This window comes from Stylophora pistillata, chromosome 7 (genome assembly GCF_964205215.1).
Source record: "Stylophora pistillata chromosome 7, jaStyPist1.2, whole genome shotgun sequence".
NCBI classification, from domain to species: Eukaryota; Metazoa; Cnidaria; class Anthozoa; order Scleractinia; family Pocilloporidae; genus Stylophora; species Stylophora pistillata.
The window spans coordinates 9756730-9776571 of NC_142525.1; the positions used below are offsets into that span (position 1 = coordinate 9756730).

General features: G+C 41.2%; 3 protein-coding genes across 4 annotated transcripts in view; 1 reads left to right on the top strand and 2 right to left on the bottom strand.

The window, feature by feature from the left end:
* Positions 1 to 3012, top strand: part of LOC111325495 (protein unc-80 homolog) — a 49137-nt gene extending 46125 nt beyond the window's left edge. For both annotated transcript variants that reach the window (XM_088728053.1, XM_088728054.1), the window contains 2 exons: positions 668 to 756; positions 942 to 3012. In XM_088728053.1, coding sequence (XP_088584179.1) covers positions 668 to 756; positions 942 to 2144 — 1292 coding nt within the window. In that variant the 3' untranslated portion in view covers positions 2145 to 3012. The remainder of the gene's footprint in view (positions 1 to 667; positions 757 to 941) is intronic.
* Positions 3013 to 3512: 500 nt separating this feature from the next.
* LOC111325512 (uncharacterized) lies at positions 3513 to 5298 on the bottom strand. Its single transcript, XM_022929338.2, has one exon. The coding sequence runs from the start codon at positions 5003 to 5005 to the stop codon at positions 3638 to 3640; it is 1368 nt and encodes a 455-aa protein (XP_022785073.2). The 5' UTR covers positions 5006 to 5298; the 3' UTR covers positions 3513 to 3637.
* Positions 5299 to 5350: 52 nt separating this feature from the next.
* On the bottom strand, positions 5351 to 7930 carry LOC148726539 (uncharacterized). Its single transcript, XM_088728067.1, has one exon. The coding sequence runs from the start codon at positions 7764 to 7766 to the stop codon at positions 6342 to 6344; it is 1425 nt and encodes a 474-aa protein (XP_088584193.1). The 5' UTR covers positions 7767 to 7930; the 3' UTR covers positions 5351 to 6341.
* Positions 7931 to 19842: the final 11912 nt, after the last annotated feature.

A 19842-nucleotide genomic window follows, 5' to 3' on the forward strand; every position in this document is an offset into this window, starting at 1 on the left:
TTTAATTGCCATGTTAATTAGTCTATAATTTTGTAATGCGCTACCGAGAACTAGTCGAGCTTACCGCTATATAAATGCTTTTATTATTATTATTGTTATTATTATTATTATTATTATTATTATTATTATTATTACTATTGTTACTCCATCTCATTTTATTGTAATCTAGTTTCACACTTTCCTTTCCTTATCTAACTTCGCTGAACTTACAATAATTTACAACTGATAAGGGTGACGTATCCACGCCGAAACGTCATGTTTCATCTCGCTACTTTTTGATTTTGAAATATTTATAGTCATTTGTATTCCTACCCTTAGAGGAAGTGGAGAAGGCAGGGGAGGGGGGGGGGGGGAGGGGGGCTTAATTCGATGGGGGCGCTTGTTTGATATAGATTGTTGATATTTCTTATTGATATTGCTTTGCTTTCTCTTGGGAGGTCAGGGGAGGGTGCGCAATGGAGTGTGGGCGCTGATTCGAGGAAATACATGATTCACAAGATTACCTTTACGTAATTTAAAGAGATATGGTTTTCTCCACTCGGGAATTTACTTGTAAATTTAGCCACTCGGTGTACCTAGCTTCGCACGACGTGGGCGGTATATTAGCTTCGTGTAACTTGCTGAGCCTGCACGCCGCTTAACGGAAGTCCTTCTTTTTTGTTTTTAGCTAATGTAGGTTTTTGGGACTTCATGAATTTCTGTGTGTCATACCGGACTCCACTCTTCTTGTTGATTTGCCCGCTCATTAGAACAAAGGTATGGTTTGTATGTTTGGTTATTAATGAGAGTTTCATATCCGAGTCCTTATTGATGGTCGTAAATAGAAGTCAGTACGATGTAAATTGGATTTTGTGCTATTTACTTTTTACTGGCCCCATACTCCCGCAGGTTTATCATCACTTGCTCATCTGACTCATCGTCTTTTACATTTATGTGTGTAGGTCTCTCATCTCCGTCCCAAAAACAAAACTGAACGTGTTCTTAAACAGAGAGTGCTGACCAAGATATCACGGCCACCTCTGGTCGTGAGCTCCCGTAATGCTCTCATCACCCGCTTCCTTGAGGAACTGTCCTTCATCAAACAGAAGCGCCCAGCGGCAGGCTTTCAAGATATCGAGGAAGGCGAAGAAGAAGACGTGCAGAAGGAAGAGAAGAAGCCGCTGGTGCTGCAGGCTCCCCCTCTAGGCAGAGAGCGCTCCTCTAGCGCGCCGCAGGAACCAGCAACTGATTCTAAGGACGCGAAACGCCCGCCACCAATTACACGCTCTGTCAGTTTGAAAGCTAAAAAGACTGTCTCATTTTCACCAGCCCCAAGCTTTGATGATGATCGAGGATCTTCGGCTTCATCTCTTGGCGATGTTCGCAGCGGGAAAGAAAAGAGGAAAAAGTGGCTTCTACGTAAACAGGAAACAGTTGAAGAGCAAGACAGTCACAATGACAAGGATCTCGTGGATACTAAGACAGGCCAGGACCCTTTTGCACACCAACGGGGTGCCACAGTAAGGCCTGGAAAAGTGTCCACAGGAAGAGGGCCCCGAAGGCGCTTTGAAAAATTGCGGGCTGTGACATCAGAAAGGAAAACATCAAACCCGTCAGCTGAGGTGGAGACTAAAATCGAGAGCCCGACCAGCGGAATTGTGGAGAGTCAAGGCGAGAGATTTGAAATGAAGTTTTTCGAGACAGATATTTTGGTAACTGACCCCAACATAGGGGAAGCCCCAGGAAGCAAAGGCTTACGTGCCTCGCTCACGCCCCCAATTGCGAAACCCGAATCTGTGACTATTTCGCTGTCTCCTGACAGTTCACCTTCCAGACGGTCGCCGGCCAGTGAAATGGAGGATACATATCCAGACATCTTGGAGTCCTTAAAGCCATTGCCTCCCATTCCCCCTGTAAAATTCACCTCACAATCGGATGTGAAGCACGACTCCGAGAACGCAAGGAATGGAACGATTGCGCCCGAAAGCAACCTTGCAGCTGATTACGACGTAGAGCGTGCGCAGCGGCTGAACAAGAATCGTTGGTGGCACAAAGTTTCTTCCAATGTTGAAATAATCTCCACTGATGAAGACAGTCAACGTTTACAAAGATATGAAATATCGCTATCAGAAGCATCGGAAGTGCAAAGAGAGACGAACGTGTAACTAGTTATTAAATGTAAAAATAACAGGCCATCCTCGATTTCCTTGTTGTTGAATGTAACTTAAAGTGCACCTAAACCCAAAAAATTTTTTTCGCTTAACGAAGTAAGCTTACTTTTTTGAGTATTTCTGCGCAAAAATTTTTTTACTTGCTCAAATTTTCAATTTTCTGTGCCCAGTCAAAATACGGAAAATCGGCCGCCATCTTGCCCCACGACCGAGTTTAAAGAGGAATGGCTCTAGTGGGTAATGTGACGTTAAATCGAGAACACGAAAGTCTGCATTTCACACATTTTCACTTGTTTGGGAAGGTTGTAGTCGATAATTGTCCGAAAATATGCCGACTAAGTGTGTTGTAGAAGGATGTAGCAACGTGCGAAATTTGCAAGAGGGTATCGCGCTTCATACATTCTTCATACAACACACCTAGTCGGCATATTTCGAATAATATCGACGACAATCTTCCCAAACAAGTGAAAATGTGTGAGATGCAGACTTTCGTGTTCTCGATTTGACGTCACATTACCCGCTAGAGCCATTCTTCTTTAAACTCGGTCGTGGGGCAAGATGGCGGCCGATTTTCCTTATTTTGACTGGGCATAGAAAATTAAAGATTTGAGCAAATTAAAAAATTTTTGCACAGAAATACTCCAAAAGATAAGCTTATTTCGTTAAGCGAAAAAAATTTTGGGTTTAGGTGCACTTTAATCTGGGAGGTGGTGTTAAATGAACTTATTATTCCATTAGTACGCTATTTCACCATGTTTGGGCAGAGGAACACGCAAAATATGCCACGTTATTATTCTGTAGGACAGGAAAAATAAACGGACAGAAAGCGAACCAATAAAATACCAGCACTGAAATAACCAAATCTTTGTTTTTCCTTTTGTAGGCATAACTTTTTTGGCAACCAACTTTTGAGCCAATCATATTTTTAATTATCCTAAAAAACACTTAGATTGTTTCGTTTGTGTTGTTTTCGTCTCTCGATTGGTACGTTGCTCAAATAAGGCCAGAGGAATTATTGCGTAGGTTTGCTTATTCAAAATACCGAGCAACTCGCAAAATATCCGTGCGTGATGTATGTTGAACCATCGAATAAGGTAAGTATACTGAAGATACAGGAGCTTTTCCGTACCACTCAAACACATGACCGAATTTGAATGCAAGGTACAAAAGATATTTCGTTACTTTAAATGTCGTCTGCGAACAGTTGGTTGACTGTTTTGTTCTTCCTTTGTGAGAACCAGGAAGCAGTTTGGAAATTACATCCAGGCAAGTCCAAGCTAACTTTTAAAGGGTATCCACTCGATACTTAATTTGAATGTCTTACAGAACCATTCTATATTTTTCCTTTTCATCAATAGTTCATCACTGTGATCGTTTCATCAAAAGAAAGAAAGTTTTCTAGGTATTGTAAGTAACATTAATCTTATGTACACAGGAAAGAGATTAATGATTATAACAAGTTCAAGGTACCGCGGCCTTCTTTGTGGCTAGCGGCGACCACTTTCCTCTTGGGCTGCCGCCCCTTGAGGTTGATATCTTTCCCGCGTCCAAAGAACAAATTCCTGAAAAACGATCACGCCATTGCCGTTGGAGTCCATTTTATCGAAGAGCTCTCGTATATGGACGTCATGCATTGGTGCGTTCAGTTTTTTCATTCCCACAACGAAATCCTCTTTACTGAGCTTGAGACCATCGCGGTCTTTCGACAAAATTTTGAACAGGTCGATCAAACGAAGCCCTTTCGTACGTACGAAGGCTAAGTACACGTCCAGGATCTCGGGTCGCTTGGTTTGATCTGAGAGTCGCTCTCCTGTTATACTGATATCCCAGGAACAGGTGAACAGTGGCGTTCTCTCAAGGAGAACTTCGAGTTCACGTGCACACTCCTTATCAAACACGATATCATCGAGTTGTAGTTCTTTCAAAGCGCTGGATGGGTTCTTTTGAATAGCCCTCAACAGAACGCGAGCGCCGTAACTTTGGAAAGGATTTCGTCCAGTTTTCAGAACCTCCAAGCTTTTGTTTGTCTTCAAAAATTTGGCTATGGCCGCAACACCTTTGTTAGTAATGCAGTTACTTCCAATATCCAGGACCTTGAGCGTCTGGTTACACGACAGTGCCTCTTGTATAGCAGCAGTGCTATCGTCTAGAAGACCATTCCAAGCAATGTTCACTTCCCTAAGGCGAGTATTGCACTTCAAACCCTCAGCCAAAGCTCGGGCCCCTTTTACGCGAATGCTATTCCAACTCACGTCCAATGTATCAAGAACCGCATTGACTTTGATGGCTGAACCCAGAAAGGTGGCTCCTTTATCACCAATGTCGTTGTATGATAAATTCAAGTAGGTCAAAGGTGCATCTAATCTTAAAGAATTGCAAAACACGCCAATCCTTTTCCCTTGCAAGTTGCACTTGCTGACGTTGAGTTCTTTCAGTGTGTTGTTCTGAAGGAGCATGTCTCCAAGCTCGTCAGCAGCTCCCTGGCCGATGTGATTTCCAGACAAATCGACTTTGGTGATAAAAGGGTTTCTCTTCAACATTCTTGCGATGTAGATCATTCCCTTGTCGCCGATACCGTTGTCATGGAGATTTAAAGTTCTTACATTTAAACATCCTTCTAATGCTGCACTTACAGCTCGTGTGCCGGAATCTCCAACGCCATAATAGTTTAATTCGATGTCATTCGCCCCACACTGCTTTAGAAATTTAGACACGGGCACAATGTTATTACTCTTGCAGGCATCAAGATAAACTTCCCGTGTTGAACGTGAGAGGCTGGCGAAGTCCTTCTCTTCGTTTTCTCCGTCAGGACTTTCGTCTTCCAAGTCTGTGTCGAAAAACTCGTCTTCTTCCATAGTTGCAAGCAAATGCTTCGAGGTTTAGTTCATAGAAAGGTTATGGGATTTTGTCTATTATTACAGGGCTCCTTTGGCACGATCATTCCTCTGTAAGCTTAGTATTTGATTCGTCCACTTAAAACAATGATCACTGAATTCACTCCTCAACAGTCTAGTCTTCTTAAGGGTGTTTTTTACAAATATTTTGTTCTGCACACTAACCTTGGCTTTGTTGTTTTCCTGCTTCCATGCTGAGAAAAAGGTATAGATTCTACCCTTGAGACAACAAATGTATTTTAGATACTTTGCAACATGTAGGTTTTCCTCGAAAAGGCCCCAGCACTAGAAATCCAGTCAAATATATATTATCAGTCTCCTTTGGTTCTGTTTTTAATCTAGCTAGTCAACTGTGCAACATAGGTTTACTAAGAGACGTTGACAAATTACTTAGTCACAGGGCTTCTAGTAGCAGAGTTTATTATGAAAGTGTCCGTAGACTTCGATTGGAAAAACACCATGTTAATTGAAAACAAATTAGCCTGAGGCTTGCTGAGTTACTCACCACTGAAAAACAAAATACTTGTCAGAGACTTCTTTCAATTATTGGATTAAGGACTATGTGTTCAATGATTATACAGACATAGAAAAAATTACTTTAGACTTGCAGCATTTCTCTACGTGGGATCTTTTTTAGACAAAAGGTTTTAAGCAATGCTGTTAAATAATTCACTTTGTCTCAGTTTCTAAGATAATGAGAGGTGAATACAACTGTGTTCAAAATAGAATACACAAGCAAAAAAAAAATCCTTGTGATAAAAAAACAAGGTTTCCGGAACTTTCCTTGCGTAAAATATCCTACAATATTGGAATTTATCATTACATAGGAAACCTTTTTCAAATGTAGAACAATTTGTTTTACAACTGAGAATCTGATAAGTAAGTTACAAACTCATTTCATTTCAGTCTCGAAAAAGATACGTTTGTATTATTTGGGCCACAGTGGTTAAAGAAAAGTTTAATGACTCAAATTTCTGTTTACATAAAACTTCAAAACCTGATAATGTTTCGAATTTCGAACATATTTATTCATGTGGTCAGTGGAATGCTTAGGAAAAGAGGCATTTTGAACCAAAGAAAAAATTTTTATGTAGAGATTTCATTCTTAAAGATATCTTTCGAAAACTTTCATTATTTTTGTTTTATCTAGTTTCAACAATTCGCTGCCAATTTTTTGTTACTCTGCTCTGACTGTTCCACTGAAACAATGTAAGAAGGCAGTAAGAAAATTCATTTTCTTTTCCGACATTTCCGGCTAAAAATTTTGGCAGTGAAGAGCTTCTGCAAAGATAAAATTTTAGTTTCCATTGTTTTTTTTCTGTTGTTTCATAGCCACAAACTCTTGAAACCTAACTACGCCATCCTCATCTACATCGAGAATGTCAAACAACTCATCGAGTTGCACTCTCTTAAGATGAACGCCAAGCTTTTCAAGGCCTTCCACAAACCTCTCTCTATCTACAGTCATTCGAAGCGCGCTGAAATCGTTCCTGGTGATAATCCTGAAGAGATCGATCAGCCTCCAACCTCGTTTGCTAACACAAAAAGACAAAAACTTCTGCACCACAAGGGGAGTCTTAGGAACGTTTTTCCTGAGGGATGCTGGCATTTCAACCACAGTGCCTCCACCTTTAACGACCGTCCCCCATTGACAGGTAAACCCCGGTCGCTCATGGATCAGTGACTGAAGTTCTTGGACGCATTTCTGGTCCAGTGTGGTGTCTTCCATGTCTAAGTGCATCAACGCACTTGAAGTGTTGTTACGAATTTCTTTTAGGAGTTTCTGAACACCATAATCATGGAACAGATTTCTTCCAATTTTCAGCGTTTGAAGGCTTTTATTGAAAGACAGACCCTCAGATATTGCCTCGGCACCTATCTCGTTAAACCCACAGTTACTAATGTCTATAATAAGCAACGACCTGTTGACGGCGAGAACCTCACCAATTTCAGTTGCTCCTTCGTTAGAAATGGTGTTACGAGAGATATCAAGTTGCTGCAAGACTGTGTTCGTTTTGAGCCCTTTCGCTATAGCGGCAACACCTCGTAGGTGAATCGCATTCCAGCTGAGGTCCAAAATCTCAAGCGTGCTGTTAGAAATCAAGAACGACCCCAGCAAGATAGCGCCCTCGTCTCTCAGTTCGTTGCCGCTCAGATTCAGAATTCTGAGGCGAATGCTATCAGCTTGGAGAAGTTTTGGAATATCTCTTTCTTGCAAGCCGCAGCTTCCCAATGCTAGACTGACGAGACTATCATTTTCATTCAACATTTCACCAAAAAACTCGATGCCTCTGGGTCCGATTCGATTTTGCGATACATCAAGCTGTGTGATAAAGCAATTGTCCTTAAGCATCAGTGCCAAAGCTTCAGCTCCGATAGTGGATATACTGTTGTCAGCAAGGTTTACTTTCTTTACTGTTATGTTTCGTGCCAGCGCCGATGAAAATGCAATAACACCCTTATCTCCGATACCATAGTGCTGCAGATCCACTGATTCGGAACAGAGCTCCCTTAAAAATCTCGAAACTGGTGCAATTTCCAATTTTTGGCACGTTTGGAAGTAAATTTCCTCTTGTGTTTTATAGAAATCTTTTTCCTCCGCAAAGTTCTCCTCAAGGTCTGTGTCGTATTCCTCGCTATCGCTTTCGTTTGTATCCTTGCTTATCAAGTGTTTTTCGGTGTTTTTGTTTTCTGTTTCTTCTTCCGCTTCATTAAAATCCATTCCTCTTCTTGCAATGGAGAGAGCTGTCTTTGTTTCGCGTGTGATATTTCATAGGAAAGATAAAATAACAATTTTGATTTTACAGTAATCGCCCCTTACAAATTTTATAAATTTCACAGTGCTGTCGCAAGAATTTTTTGCTTTTCGTGAAATAGCAATATGTTATACATAACACATAAATAATTAAAACTCCCATCATCATAGTTCGCTAATTACTCGCAATTAAGTGTTTTGTAAGAAATTTATTACTTTGAAAGACTGATAACGGACAACATTCCATCCTCCGTTCGCTTAGTTTGTCATCAGCGTTAAATTCAAATAATTTAGTCAATATAGAAGTGTGGAGCGAAAAATCTCGTTGATTTATCTCTCAAGACGAAGCCAGCGCCAAGGGTCTTTGTCACAGCGTGATCATCTTGGACAATTTAACCTCAATTTCTTTTCATATTCTATTTTGCGATCTGAGTTAATCTCCTTCACATGATATATTTTTAAAACATTATCTTTTCCCCCCTTTGCCGATTCGTTTCCTTTGCTGCTTGTACATCCCAGCAAAATTTATATTCTTTATAACGTACGTGGCAATTTCGTGAAAAACAAATTCAACAGCGCGATCGCGCCTGATATTCCCGTGTTTTTTGCCGCTGCAAAACCCTCAAAAATTGAATTTTTAACTGATGTCATATTTCGTTACATTTCAGTAGAGGCTCTCATTAATTAGTTTCATACTTTGTGTTATTTTTTTCTCATGATACATCTGTTATCCAAAGAATAATTCTGAGAAAAGCGGACCAAGGATCTGTTTCTCGTAATCCCGGCAACTTAAATGGCCCGAAGCCGTATTTGAAAATCAAAAATTAAAGTATAAAGTACAGTACGAGGCTTTGAGAAACATGACCCAGTTTTTTTTATTTTTTTTTTTATTTTTTTTTTCTGGATGGGGGCGAGTTTGGCGGGTGTGGAGTTGGGTAAGAAAAGTGGTATTTTCCACTTAATATCACATTACAGGAAGTAGACGTTGTCATTAAAGTATCTTTGTGATTAAAATTGTAGGGAAAAGGTCAGCAAAAGATCACGATCAGTGAATTAATGGAACTGGAAAAAAATCTAGATCTCTTGGATACCATGACCTCTTCGCTCTGACGCTTCTTCGCTCCGGCGAAGGGCTAACGCTCGAAACGTCAGCTTTTGTAATCGTTACGGTGGCCAATTTACCATTTCAACTTTGTGCAGTAAATGGCTTGAACCCGGGGGTAACATGTGAAGGTGTAGTCTGATCGTCCGGGTGAGTGTAGTCCTGAGAAGGACTGTTGTCGGTGGTAGCGACTGACGTTTCGACAACCTGTGCGGAAGTCATCATCAGAGTCAAGTGAATGATTGTTGTCAGTAGAATGTTCTTATTCCAGTTCGTGTAAAATGATCGGTTGGTTTTGCCGTAATGTTATTGGCTGTAAGATTCAAGTGACGTAAGTCGGTCGTGATTGGTCTGTTTGGATCTGTCGGTAAAGTTAGGTCGTTCTTTTTCGGTCGTTTGTGATGTTTATGTCGTGAATGAGTCGTTTGTATGGAGCGGGTAGTTGTTGACATCTGTTTAGGGGAGTCTGTTCTAAGTTAGTAAACCAGCTTTCCAGAGTCAGTCGTTGAAAATAGTCAGTGCTGTAGGTTAGGCACTGACTATTTTCAACGGCCTACAGCATTGACTATTTTCAACGACTGACTCTGGAAAGCTGGTTTACTAACTTACAACAGACTCCCCTAAACAAATGTCAACAACTACCCGCTCCATACAAACGACTCATTCACGACATAAACATCACAAACGACCGAAAAAGAACGACCTAACTTTACCGACAGATCCAAACAGACCAATCACGACCGACTTACGTCACTTGAGTCTTACAGCCAATAACATCACGGCAAAACCAACCGATCATTTTACACGAACTGGAATAAGAACAAAGGCTGATAGTTTCGAAAGAAACTGTTTGGGGCTGCGTCGGTGGGAGTAACGAAATAATTTGGATATATCAACAAAGTTGAAATGGTAAATTGGCCACCGTAATGATTACAAAAGCTGACGTTTCGAGCGTTAGCCCTTCGTCGGAGCGACCATTTCAACTTTGTTGATATATCCAAATTATTGGAATAAGAACATCCGACTGACAACAATCATTCACTTGACTCTGATGATGACTTCCGCACAGGTTGTCGAAACGTCAGTCACTACCACCGACAACAGTCCTTCTCAGGACTACACTCACCCGGACGATCAGACTACACCATCACATTTCAACTTTGTTGATATATCCAAATTATTTCGTTACTCCCACCGACGCAGCCCCAAACAGTTTCTTTAGAAACTATCAGCCTTTATTCATTTGTACTATGACTTCTGATTTGTATTTAATGGATCTATATGATTACTGCGGTAGAAACATTTGAATTTGAGAGTTAGGCCACAAAGTGAAAAAAAAAAACAGTTTGACGATGAGCTTAGCACGCTCATCGTCAACTGTAATTTTACTCCCCATGCTCACGTGTGTGACGTAGCGCAGTGGGTTGGATGGCAGAAAGTTTCAGCTCTTTAGAATTATGCTTATACTGCCTGTGTACGTTTCATGAGTAGCTGGGTTAACAGAAACTTAGGAAAGACCAGGCCAAGGTTTTTCAGAGGGTGGATTGCACCAACCACTGCATAAATCTCTATCCGTTTGATAGCGCATCACGTTTTGTTAACACCTATCCGCAGGATAGCAATTTATCCATTCCATAGAGTTATCTGCCCTTTTAACAACTGAGCCCAGGAAGTATAATTCGAATAGTCCCTCTCCGTTGAGCGAGCGAGGAAACAAAACAAAACAAAGCGAAGGAAGATATACTGAGTCACTTGAAAATGAGAAGGGAGATATCCTTATCGCACGCAAGTCTCGTAACAACGATGAGACCCCGGGAACGAGGTTGAGAAAGTCGGACAATTTTTAGACTTTTTCACAACGTGAGATGCGTACAAAACAACAACAACAACTGAAAACACTTCCACTCCTAGTCCGGTCCCAAGCAAGTGTGGTTACTTTATTAGCCGGACAACTAGCCACAAGTACTGATAGTGTTTGGTCCACCTCAGCAACGACACTTTACAATTCTCCTGAAACACGAACACGAACCCTAAAATATTGATCACCTGCTACAAAAATAGTTGCTATTGAATTACAATGGTGGAATGGACTATTCGCAAAGAAAATAAAACGATAGTTCAGTTTCTTATCAAAATATTTCTTACACGTGATGACTGGGTGGCGAGTATGCAAATTTGCCAGGTTAACTAAAAACAATTTTCTCTCAAACAATATGAAAGTATCCTCCAAATGTTTTGACAACAAAACCTATTATTTCCCGCTAGAAGTCACGAATGCACGCATTCCTCGAATGTACCAAATCCAAGCATTAGATTTTATAGTTCTTTGTCCGTTTTCTTATTTTTCTACCAGCCAGGAAATTGCAAAGCCTTCCGAAACTACGACAAAGAAGTATTTTGAAGAACATAAACCTTTTGTTGTGAAAAACCGTAGGCATTCTCTTTCCCTGACTCGTTCAAAGTGACTAATGTGAAAGTCTTGCGATTTGAAAATTCCCCGGCACAAATGGAACCCAAACATTCAAATGTATAATAACTGGAAACGAACACAAGCAACATTTCCATTTCAATTTTCCGCAAAACCCAGTTTTGGATCATATTACGTCATACAGTCCCCACTATCATTAAGCAATAATCGTCCACAGTAGTCCTGATTGAACCGTGCAAATGACGATGGCAACTGCAAAACTTCACACGATCCAACATGGTTGTGCAAGCAAAATTACAATAGGACTTATGCGCGATGACGTCAAAACAATTTCTCGCTGGAGATTACAATTTTGGTCCTCTTCGAACAACGTTAACAGAGTTTAACCATTTTTAACACATTGAGCAAAGCTCCATTTCGTTGACTCAATTCAAAAAGGGAACAATTAAGAAAAAGATGGTGTTCTGTCAATTCACCTGGCCCAGTGAATCCAGTGGTTCGGCCACTCTTGTGCAGCTTCCCTTCGGCCTCCAGTCCTAACTTAACTTCACCACTTAGCTTGAGATTTGTATGAATGATTTCAGCTCTTGGCTTCATTCGTAACGTAGCTACCTCGTCTTCGGTCAACAAAGTAACTGCAGCATCTATGTAATGTGGTTGATCGGTCCAGGTCACATCACCAGAGACATCAGCTGTCCTATGACCCTCGGTAATGCATTGTAACCGTATTCAAATTTGTTTTCATGCTCTTTTATTTTCTTTAGATCTTCCAAATCTGTTTCGTTCTAATCGTCACTGTGCTTTTCTTTCAGTTCTTTTAGCTTTTGAAAACGGTCACTGCTCTGTTTGGTCGTCGACGGTAAGTAGACTTACCGGGATGTCTGTGTCGACGATGTCCCATAACAGCAATCCATACTACTGTAAATGGTATCGTGCTCTGTGTTATCGTGTAATATTCTGCTCATGTTAATAACTTTCATCACGCGTACGAATGCAACCCCAGAATACAAGTATAACTTTTGGAATGATCATCCTCCTATCACACTCACCTGTGTTATCTTTATCCTGTTCCAGCCTTATTCGCTCATAGACTCCTTGCTGTCAGCTTTTCTTTTAACACTAACGGAGACGCTAGGGCGGTGAGGAAAGTCGAGGTGGAAAGGGTTTCCGAATAGCATAGCAGAGCACCCTGGGCCAGATCACGCGAGAAACACGCTTTTTCTGTCTCATATTTCTCCCACGCCTTGCCGTGGGAGAAATATGAGTGGGGCGAGGAGGCAAACGGATAATAATTCTGCCCGGGTTTTGGATTCAGAGTGGAATATCATTGGATTTGCGGATCCTGCAATTGCAGTGGTTTGCGGTTTTCATGGAGTCTTTGCGACATTTTGACATTGAGGTGATGAACATCAAAGGACGACGCAAAGCTCCTTACTTGTCCCTACTTGGAGAACGTCTAGTAGCATGCAGTTAGGGTCTATATCGACTGATTAAATGAACATTCCAGCATCAACATTCTTTGATTTTACATTTGAAGGCAAAAAACTTATAATTGGCTTGGAAATACGGCTTGATGAGGAATATCAGGCCTTCGACTTTTATCAACTTTGTATATTCTTACTTAATTATAATGGATTAAACATTATGCCTGATGCCAAAATTGTACCTGCCAGGATCCCATGCCGGAAAAGTACTTCAGATCCTAGGCTGTCTGGTTTTTAACAATAAATATTTTTTTATTCCATCACGGGGGGCCAAAGGTTTTCTTCCCGGGTAATAAGCACCTAATGGGAGGGGGTTGGGGATATATTGAGATAGAAGGATTCTCATTTTTTTTTTTTAATTCCCAACAGGAGATCGGCTACTATCCCAAGATTGATTTTGTTTTTTTTTTGTTTGTTTGTGAAAAGCCCACACAGCTTTTTTTAAGCGATTATGGGATTTACTAAGGGATGTTTTTGTTTTTCTCTGCTTTGGACCCAAGCCCACGCCCAAGCCAAAACCCTCCCCCCACCCCTACCCCCTTACCTGAGTCTAGTCAAAGACTACTTTAGTATGGGGGGGTCTGGATTGAGTTTATTTCCCGTCAAACATTGCTGAATAAGAAAAACAAACATGGCGACAGTTTGAAGGTTTCGCGGAGGGTTTATCTTTTAACGCTTTCCTTTCTGGTACGTTCTCAATGATGTTCTCAGATCACAGACTCCACAGAGCAAAAATAGCAATTTTCAAGCTCTTTTGGAAGTATCTTATTGTCAAGAAATGCCGCTTTTTATGGACGATTTGCTTACTTCTAACTTCCCTTTATTTAGAGCGAGTCGGAAATAGTTGACTTCTTGGAGGGTTGCTCCTCAAATTGACGATCATGGATTACGCTATATTTGAAACAGACTGGAGGTGATGGCTAGCCTCGAATATCGAACATTGCTGACATTGCTGGAAGTAAGTGGACAAACAGCTTTTGATCATGAATTATTTTTATGTTAGAAGTACAGCTTAATCTCTACTGAACATGTTTCGAGTCGGAGATAGGGAATAATCTGACTCGTATTTGTTGTATTTTGGATTTTTGTGGAAATCCCATACATTTCCTTACATAACTTCGCCGCCATTAACTTCTCAATACGCACGCGCGTCCGGCATCTTGACCCAAATTTCTGGCAATGCGCAACTAACAAATACGGGGAAATCTGTTGTCGAGAAACCAGGAGTTAGAGAAAGACATGTTAACTTTAACAGCAACTCTTGATTGCTATATGCAAAGATACATCAAAATTTGGAAATTCAAAATTTTTCTTTCAGTCTCGTTCAGTGCATAACCTCCTTAAAATGAAAAACACGGTATCATGCTAATGTATGATACCGTTGCTACCATATTTATCAAAGGACAACTGTTCTTGAAATATGGTCGCTGCTGTCAGAGCAGGGCAGAACTCCTTTTGAGGCACATACAAAAAGCAATATCGGCAAACACTGATGAGGCCCAGAAGGCCGAAACAATACTAACTCAGACGTGCGATTTTGAGCTGTAAGGATACGTAAGTGTTTTTTTTTCACTCGAATTACTTGCTTCTAGTTTTGCCCCGTGGGGCTTTTTCTCATTTATTGTTTGGTGGAAAGCTTGAGGAATCATGGAATTTAGCGAACATGATGGAGGAATTATGGATTCTGGCGAACATGATGATGGAAATTTTGAAGATGTCTCGACCGTTGCTGGTGATAATGTCCCTTCGGAAAGTCTACATGCTGTTAATGGAGCAAGATTCTTACGCTTCACGCGCCGCTCGTACGTCTGGAATAGGGAATATTCCGGTTAATGATATGGTACAGCAAGTTTGGGAGAACGAAAACCGTATACCCCAACGACCTAAGACGGCTTTTTTTACGCCGCACATGCAAACCTCTGCTCGCTCCGTTTTCGACGCCTTGGCTCTTTTGAACATCGAGCCGACGGAGATTCAATGTTTGCAGCGAAAAATGAATGGGGAAGTCGTGGTTACTTTCAAGTCCAAAGAAGCGAAGGATAAATTTCTTGGGTTAAATTCTTTGTTAATCGATAACCAGCATTACGCAATTCAAGAAATTGACAAGCCTTTAACATTTTTAACAGTTTATAACGCGCCCTTCGAATTGTCGGATTTAGCTATCATCAAATGGCTGTCACCATTCTGTGAGGTTTTGCATTATCGGAGAGGAAAGCATTCTTATGCACCAAACGTATGCAACGGCCTGAGACATTATTGGGTTCGGGTTATCAAGTTTTTTTTCGTTTCGGGAAAATGCAAATCTATGTAAAGCACAACAATCAAGTTCCAACTTGTTGGAGGTGTAATTTCCCGGGACATTATAATAACACGTGTAACAAGAAGGTTTTTTTCAATTGTGAAAAAACAGGACATAAGGCACGACAGCGCCCACACCCAATGCTTTGTTGCATATGCAAGGACGGTCATCTAGGTGCTAATTGCGACTATTCTTGGGTTTTACCGACGGTGCATGGCGCCCCTACGGACGAGTTCGAAATCGTAAACATAGAAGATGAACCACAACACTCTCCCTCTACTGACGTAAATATTGAAGACGACCAACAGGATTCCTCGTCCATTGATGAAAATCTTCCGCTGGCCTCCGTTTTTCCGCCGCCTGCACAGTCTGCTGAGCAACCTATTCATCCCTCGCCTGAACAACCTGTTTCTGATTTAACCGCTCAACCGCTACCTGAACAGTCCAAAGAATTTAACCAGCCTGATCCTGATCCTTTGTCCGAACAGTCTGCCCAACCTTCTAAACCGTCTACATCCAGTTCACAGTCTAAACAACCTGTCTAACCTTCTCAAACGTCTGATTGTACATCTTCACCCCTTGGCCAATCTTCTGAACCTAATAATCCCACGGACTCCGGCGCCACTTATTACTTCACAAGGTCTCATTGCTTCAATCAAGTCTGTCATCAAATCACCTCCCCGCCGAACACCTGCTAAGCTATCTGATGAATCATCTCTTGCCTGTTTTCGAAAACCTACCACGCCAACACTCGTTTCTCGTTCTTCAATCCCTGTGCCCACTGCGTCACACACTCCCCCATTGGTCACTGCTGATGACCCCGAAGAAGATATGGAAACCACCCATGAATTGAAAAGAACATCTTCTGAACTCTCGACCCCTACCTCAGAGAGGAAAAAGGGAAGAAACGGGTCAAGAAAATCCAAGTAAGCCTTTGTAACGTTTAAGTCCTCTAATGTCTTTTTTTTTTAAGTGAGTCTTTCTTCCCAAACATCTTTCAAATTGTGAACTATCAATGCGAAGGGCATGGGGAATCCCCTCACCCACAACTATTTATTTGATTTAATTGAAAAGATGTCTTGTGATTTTTGCTTTGTACAAGAGACGTTTATTAGTTCTGAGTCTCTGATCAAGGTCGTGTCCCATCGATGGCCGGGACCTAGTTTCTGGTCCCCTGCCATCGGCCGACATGGCGGAGTGGCAACTTTGATTTCCCCTAGAATCTCAGATGAAGTCTTATGACACGCACGGTCGTATAGTCAGTATCCTGATCAGGACCAACGACGTCGATCTGAACTTAATAAATATTTACGCTCCCAACAATCCATCTGAAGGAAAATTTTTTTTCGACTCTCTCTACATGACTTTTTTATTCCGTCCTCGGTGACTATCATTGGCGGGGATTTTAACTGTTATGATAACGCTCTAGACAAATTTGGGGGCAACGTCTCTATTCATAAAGATTACGAGTCACTGAAAAGTGTTTTCACTCTTATTGATGTATGGCGTAAATTGCACCCTAATCAAAGGCAATTTACGTGGTTCAATTCCACCTCAACAATTGCCAGCAGACTCCATAAATTTCTCATCTCTAAGGATTTGCTCTCCCCTGAGAAGAAGTGTGATTTCTTTCCTTGTTCATTTTCTGATCACGACGTTGTCTCCCTTGTTTTTTACTTTCCTAGTAGCATAAAACGCGGTCCCTGGTCTTTGGACTTTTGACAACTCCCTTTTGAAAGGCAAAGATTTCTGCATTGCTATAGAAAAATTAATTGATGATCACATACGTTTCTTACGTGCTTCGTTTGCATCCAGGATTGGTGGGAGTTTCTAAAACGATCCGTTAAGGAAGAAGCGATCTCCTATTCCCGTAAGAAATGGAGACGGTTACATAGAGATGAAGTTTTCTTAACCAATAAATTAATTTTACTTCGGCAACGTCTAGTTAATGGTGACACAACCGTCTCCGATTCTATATCCGATACGGAAAGTCGCCTGAAAGCTCTCCGTACCAAAAAAGCAGAAGGAATTATGATTCGTAGTCGTGCCATATGGTTTGAAGAGGGCTAACGTCCCAGCCGATATTCTTTTAATTTACAGCGAAGTAAACTGCAAAGATCGCACATCTCTTCAGTGTACGATTGAGACGGCAATGAGGTCTTCTCTCAAGAGGAAATTGGGAAAGCGCACGTAGATTTTTACTCTCGACTTTTTTCCGAAGAGCCGGTAGATGTCGCGATGCAAACCGGTCTTTTATCTTCCTTGTCTCGTCAAGTCATGTCCGATCAGGCATCCTCTTGCGAAGGTGACTTGACGCTCGAGGAAATTACTGTCGCTCTGAATAAAATAAACACAAACAAAGCTCCCGGCCTTGATGGCCTTTAGGTCGAGTTTTACTCAAAGTTCTGGGACCGTTTGGGTCCATATCTGTGCCAGGTATTCAATGCATGCTCTCAAGCTGAAGAGATGTGCGAGTCTATGAAAACTAGTAATACTCGAGTCATTTTCAAGACAGGGGATCGCAAAGATCTTAAAAGTTGGAGACCAATTTCCTTACTAAATGTCGATTATAAGATGTGTTCTAAGTCTCTTTCTCTCCGTCTCTGTAAAGTTTTACAGTCCATCGTTGATCCAGATCAAACCTGTTCTGTGCCCGGTCGGAAAATTACGTCAAACCTACACCTATTGCGGGATATTTTAGACTATATTGAGTGCACTAACGAAACTGGCATCCTACTTAGCCTCGATCAAGAGAAAGCCTTCGATCGAGTTAATCGCACCTTTTTATTCAATCTTTTAAACCGTTTTGGTTTTGGTTCATCATTCTGCCACTGGGTTAGCACACTATATAATGGTGCTAACATGCAAGTCATCGTTAATGAATGGTTAACTGAAGCATTACCTTTGTCTCGCGGAGTGAGGCAGGGAGATTCCCTGTCCCCTTTGTTGTATATTTTATGTGTTGAAACTCCCGCCTGTAAAATCCAAAACAATCCTGCCATAGAAGGCTTTCTCTTACTCGGCGCACGCGGAATAAGATATAAAGTTGGGTTATATGCTGATGATACGACCAGTATTGTTAAATCTACCCGCTCGTTGGCATCTGTCTTTGATACCATTAATATTTATGAACGCGGTTCTGAAGCGCGCCTAAATGTCGCCAAAACAGAGGCCATGTGGTTGAGTGCGTGGCGTACACGGAGCGATCACCCATATGGCCTCAGGTGGTTGAGCAAAATGAAAATCTTAGGAGTTGTTTTCGGCAATGATACTGAAGTGAATAATTGGCAACCAAAACTCGAGAAGTTGGAAAAACATCTTTATCTCTGCAAATCTCGTTCTCTCTCGCTTGTTGGCAAATCTCTTTTGGTCAATGTCTTAGGAATCAGTAAACTACTCTATCTTTCGTCGGTTCTGTACTTCCCTCGATGGGTTATTTGTAAAGTAAATTCGCTAATTTGGCCTTTTGTTTGGGGCTCTCGTATTGAGACAGTAAGTCGAATGACCTGCCACCAGCCTTTTAACAAGGTGGCCTCGGAATTTTCAATTTCCAAATCAAAGGTGACTCCTTCAAGCTAGCCTCTCTAGTGTCTAATCTCTCTAACCCCGAATCAAAGTCCTTTTACCTTACCAAATACTTACTAGGATTTAGGCTTGCTTCTTTTCGGCCGGAGTGGCATTCTCTTCGGGACAATTCCACTCCGAGTTCGCATGACTCTACACCATATTACGAGAAATGTTTTTCGGCGCTTACCACTCTTCGCGGGATTGTGTCCCGCAAAGAGTGGCAAGACTTTGATTTTACCTCTGAGAAAGGCTATCGGGCCCTGTTAAGAGAGAATTCTGCTTCCCCGATTCTTCACCGTTTTTGGTCCCCCTTTCTTCCTATCGATTTCAAACTTGACAATCTCTGGAAATTGGTTGGAGATGACTTTTCTGAAAACTATAAGAATGATGCGTTGGGGTCAATTGTCCTTCGGGCCATTTAAGTCCGCGATTCCCTAAAACATTGCGGCTATATTGATTCTGATAAATGTGCCTACTGCTCTCGAAAAGAAACAATTGATCACTATTTTCTTAATTGTTCCCGTGCTAAAAAAGTGTAGTCGTATTTTTCTCCTGTGATGTACTCTCTCCTTGGTAATTTCTTCACCTCTCGTACTTCTGTTTTCTTCATTCAGTGGGCTCCAGTCAGCCCAAAAATTGCGCGACTGGCCCGTTTCTTTATCAAAACGATCTTGTATGGCATTTGGAAGTTTCGTAATAATGCTACTCTTCGCAATGGAGAGGAAAATCATGAGGGTACAATCCGTTATATCCTCAATGATATCAAGAAGAGAATCTCTGTGACAACTTTCGTCTGACTTTAAAAATTTGTGGGAAGCTCCAGCACTGTGTCAAGTAGACAATACTACTATTAAAATTCTCGTGTAAATAATTAATAGCTTATTTAGTAACTAATTTAATAAATAGATCAATTGTTTAACAGTTAGTTCCTTTTAGGTTTCTTTAAATTCTCCCTAGTTATATCTTTCCTTAGCATCCTAATTTCAGAAATGCCTGGGAAATTAAAGGAGACTCATATAGACTAGTATTGTAAATATTAAAGGCTGATAGTTTCTAAAAAAACTGTTTGGGGCTGCGTCGGTGGGGGTAACGAAATAATTTGAATATATCCACAAAGTTTAAATGGTAAATTGGCCACCGTTAGGTTATAAAAGCTTACGTTT

What these genes read in the sequence shown, in the direction of transcription:
- LOC111325512 (XM_022929338.2), bottom strand. Translation starts at nt 5,005, where the DNA reads ATGGAAGAAGACGAGTTTTTCGACACAGACTTGGAAGACGAAAGTCCT.
- LOC148726539 (XM_088728067.1), bottom strand. Translation starts at nt 7,766, where the DNA reads ATGGATTTTAATGAAGCGGAAGAAGAAACAGAAAACAAAAACACCGAA.